This window comes from Myotis brandtii, unplaced genomic scaffold, assembly GCF_000412655.1.
Source record: "Myotis brandtii unplaced genomic scaffold, ASM41265v1 scaffold561, whole genome shotgun sequence".
NCBI classification, from domain to species: Eukaryota; Metazoa; Chordata; class Mammalia; order Chiroptera; family Vespertilionidae; genus Myotis; species Myotis brandtii.
In genome coordinates this window covers 256,920-260,782 of record NW_005370085.1, presented here as the reverse complement: position 1 = coordinate 260,782, position 3,863 = coordinate 256,920, and the positions used below count along the sequence as shown (strand labels likewise).

Here is a 3,863-nt window from a genome sequence, read left to right as displayed (position 1 = left end):
GGTCCCAGGTTCGATTCCGGTCAAGGGCATGTACCTGGGTTGCGGGCACATCCCCAGTGGGGGGTGTGCGGGAGGCAGCTGATCGATGTTTCTCTCTCATCGATGTTTCTAACTCTCTATCCCGCTCCCTTCCTCTCTGTAAAAAAATCAATAAAATCTATTTTTTTTAAAAAGAGTGAAAATTATTTTTTAAATTATCAAAACAAATATTGCAATTTCATATGAACTTTGTATAAAAATAATTCCAAGATCAACCAAAGGACTTGTATGCATGCATACAGGCCTAACCAATGGACACAGACACCAGGGGGGTGAGGGCATGAGTGGGGGAATGGGTGGGCCATTGGGGGGGGATAAGGACACATATGTAATACCTTAATCAATAAAGAAAAAAATAATAAAAAAATAATTCCAAAATACAGAACTAATTTTTACTCTCTATGCTGTTACACATTTCTGAAAATTAAAAAAAAAAATTCACATATTAAGTGCTGTGATTCCATAACCACTTAAGACAACTATTGAAAACCATTTGTTTTGAAACACATCCTTTAAAAAAGGTAAATCGAGGCAGGGATCTATCTAGTTGGGTAGAAGTTCTCAGGTAGAAGAGTGGGGAGTGCCTTACAAGCAAATAGCAGAGCATGGACACTGGCAGAAAACCAGAAATGACCTGCCAACTATTGTGGACAATGAGGGACCTGGTGTGCGATGGATTTTCAGGTGCAGCCTATTAATCAATGACTGAATGCCAGCTGGAACCTGGATGGGAGCTACAGAGTGTAGCACTGGAAAACAAGTTGAGCTTTAAGAGATATAGACAGGGCTGGGTCTCACTACTGCAGATTCTATTTCAGTAATTCTAGGGCAGTGATGGCGAACCTATGACACGCGTGTCAGAGGTGACACGCGAACTCATTTTTTTGGTTGATTTTTCTTTGTTAAATGGCATTTAAATATATAAAATAAATATCAACAATATAAGTCTTTGTTTTACTATGGTTGCAAATATCAAAAAATTTCTATATGTGACACGGCACCAGAGTTAAGTTAGGGTTTTTCAAAATGCTGACACGCCGAGCTCAAAAGGTTCGCCATCACTGTTCTAGGGCAGTGCCCAAGAACCTGAGTTTTAGAAATCATTCCCAGGTTGTTGTGATGTCCACCCCTAGTGCAAACCTGTGGTAAGAATGACTTCATAGGAACTTCTCCCCGTGAGCACGGGTGACGTGCAGGACCAGAAATACTTGACAGACTCACTAATGGAGGTGCCAACAACACGAACCATTTTAGATTGTTTATTATGGTGACTCGAAGGAAGAGAGGAGCAAAATTAACCTGACAGAAAAGGTAACAGGAGAAAATGCTGGAAATGGTGGCCACTGAGGACTGTCAGTGGTGTGCATGGACAGTCTTAATAAGGATTGATGCAGCAGAAATGAAGGAGATGAGATAGGAAGAATTCAGATTTTAGATTTTAGGGGTTAAATGAATATGACAATGAAAAACAACTAGTTTTTCAATTACTTGGAAAAGAAAAGAAAAATCAGTATTTTTTAAATAACTGAAGTGTAATAATCGAAGATATTTAGCCCTGGCCATGTGGCTCAATTGGTTGGAGCGTCACCCTGTAAACCAAAAGGTTGTGGGTTCTATTCCTGATCAGGGTACATACCTAGGTTGCGGTTTCAATTCTTGGTCAGGATGCCGTATTCGAGGCAACCAATCCATGTTTCTCTCTCTCTCTCTCTCTCTCTCTCTCTCAAAAAATCTATAATAAAACATACCCTCAGGTGAGGATTTTTAAAAAAGAGATAAAAGAGAGAAAGAGATACCTACCTTATCTAAAACCACATCACTCTTCCTGAGTTCTAAGACCTTGGAGAGATACCGACAGAGCTCAGCGTTAGCCTCTCCTTCCGATGGAGGTGCTGCAATAGCTACACTCACAGCTTCGGTTGTCAAATCTGGAAGGAAAGCAGTGTGGACTTTATCCTTGAGGAGTTCTTCTTTGGGAAGTGAGAGTATTTTGTAAAAGAATTTGCATTTGCCTGGCACACAGGAGGTTTTTACTGTTAGATGCAGAAATGAAGAATTAAACTAATCAGATTTAAGGGGAACATAAACATATCCTTCACTAATACAGAAAACAAATTCAGAGAAGAAAAACTATGTTTACGCTGACCAGGATGGGCCTAAAGAATCCTGGGCAGCATGGGGTGGTGAGGGCCTTGGGGCGGGGGGTGGGAGCAGGCTTGAGGGGGTGAACGAGGGGGAAAAAGGGGGACATATGTAATACTTCCAACAATAAGGATTTATTAAGAAAGAAAAACAAAAAAGCCTGGGCAGTATCCTGGATTTAGGGAACTGGAAAACACGCTTATCTGACAGGAAGTGCTCACGGAGGGAGTCAGGAGCTGGGGTGGAGGCCCAGCAAACGTCACTGAAGAAGGATGAACAGGGCAGCTCCCTGGACTGTACAGGGTTGTTCAGTTTCCTCATCAGGACAACGAGAGCAGGGGGCTACATCTGTCTCGTATGTGAAATGCCTCTTTAATGTTTTCAAACCGTAATGTTTAATAAATAATTACATAACACATACACTAATGTTAAGGGCACACGAACATGTTTTAAGGACTTTACAAATATGAACTTGTGTAATCCTCATAACAGCTTTATGAAGGTACTGATACCAATATTATCTCCATTTTACAAATGAAATAGGAATCGAGATGAGTGATGTTGTGAATCAAAAATAAACTTAAACCCATGCTGTGAAATCCAGGGACAAGGAACACTGCTTCGGAACAGACTCCCCCATCAATACTGCATTTACAAAGGGCAGCCTGCCTGTTCTTTCTGAGAGAGAGAAGTATCTGCTCAAAGCAGTTTGTAAGTGAGCTTGAGCTGGTCCGACACCTGGGTTACTCGGGCATTTCCACACACTCACACCTTCCCTGTGTGAACAACCTGGCCACAGGATCCACAAGAATGAGGAAAAGCCCTAGCCCCGTGGTTGGCAAACTGCGGCTCGCGAGCCCCATGCGGCTCGGCTCTTTGGCCCCTTGAGTGTGGCTCTTCCACAAAATACCAGCTCTTCCACAAAATACCGACTTCTGCACATGGGCCACGAAGTTTGAATCGCACTGTACGTGCGGGCCCGCACATGGTATTTTGTGGAAGAGCCACACTCAAGGGGCCAAAGAGCCGAGCCGCATGGGGCTCGCGAGCCGCAGTTTGCCAACCACGGGGCTAGGGCTTTTCCTCATTCTTGTGGATCCTGTGGCCAGGTTGTTCACACAGGGAAGGTGTGAGTGTGTGGAAATGCCCGAGTAACCCAGGTGTCGGACCAGCTCAAGCTCACTTACAAACTGCTTTGAGCAGATACTTCTCTCTCTCAGAAAGAACAGGCAGGCTGCCCTTTGTAAATGCAGTATTGATGGGGGAGTCTGTTCCGAAGCAGTGTTCCTTGTCCCTGGGGTAAAACAACTGTCCTCTCCTGTTACAGATTCTAAGGTGTACATTTTCTCACATTTTAAATAAAGTGTTTGATATAGATTTTGCCTTTCTTACTGGTGCATAAAATACTTGTGTACCTTGCAGTTGATGGCATCTTAGACCTAAGGAAACCTGGTATTCCAACAGCAGACAGTGCCCACAGCAATACTTAGAAAACGCTGGCCAAGGAGGGTATGGCCAAGCTGGCACAGTCAATCACACAACCAGGCCTAGCACCCCAATTCTGAGGTCTAATTTTCACATATATTTTTAAAAATTGTAATACAGAGCTGTAGAGGTGAAAAAGTCCTTCAAGATAATTCAGATCAATGGTTCTTAAACTTTTTCCCCCACTAATATTTCCT

The 3,863-nt window shown here is 43.0% G+C and overlaps 1 protein-coding gene across 1 annotated transcript in view; it reads right to left on the bottom strand.

The window, feature by feature from the left end:
• The window catches only part of LOC102261717 (chromosome unknown open reading frame, human C15orf40), a 37,563-nt gene that overhangs the window by 26,545 nt on the left and 7,155 nt on the right, over nt 1–3,863 (bottom strand). Inside the window, exon 3 of the mRNA XM_005878495.2 lies at nt 1,840–1,967. Within this exon, the coding sequence (XP_005878557.2) occupies nt 1,840–1,967 (128 nt within the window). The remainder of the gene's footprint in view (nt 1–1,839; nt 1,968–3,863) is intronic.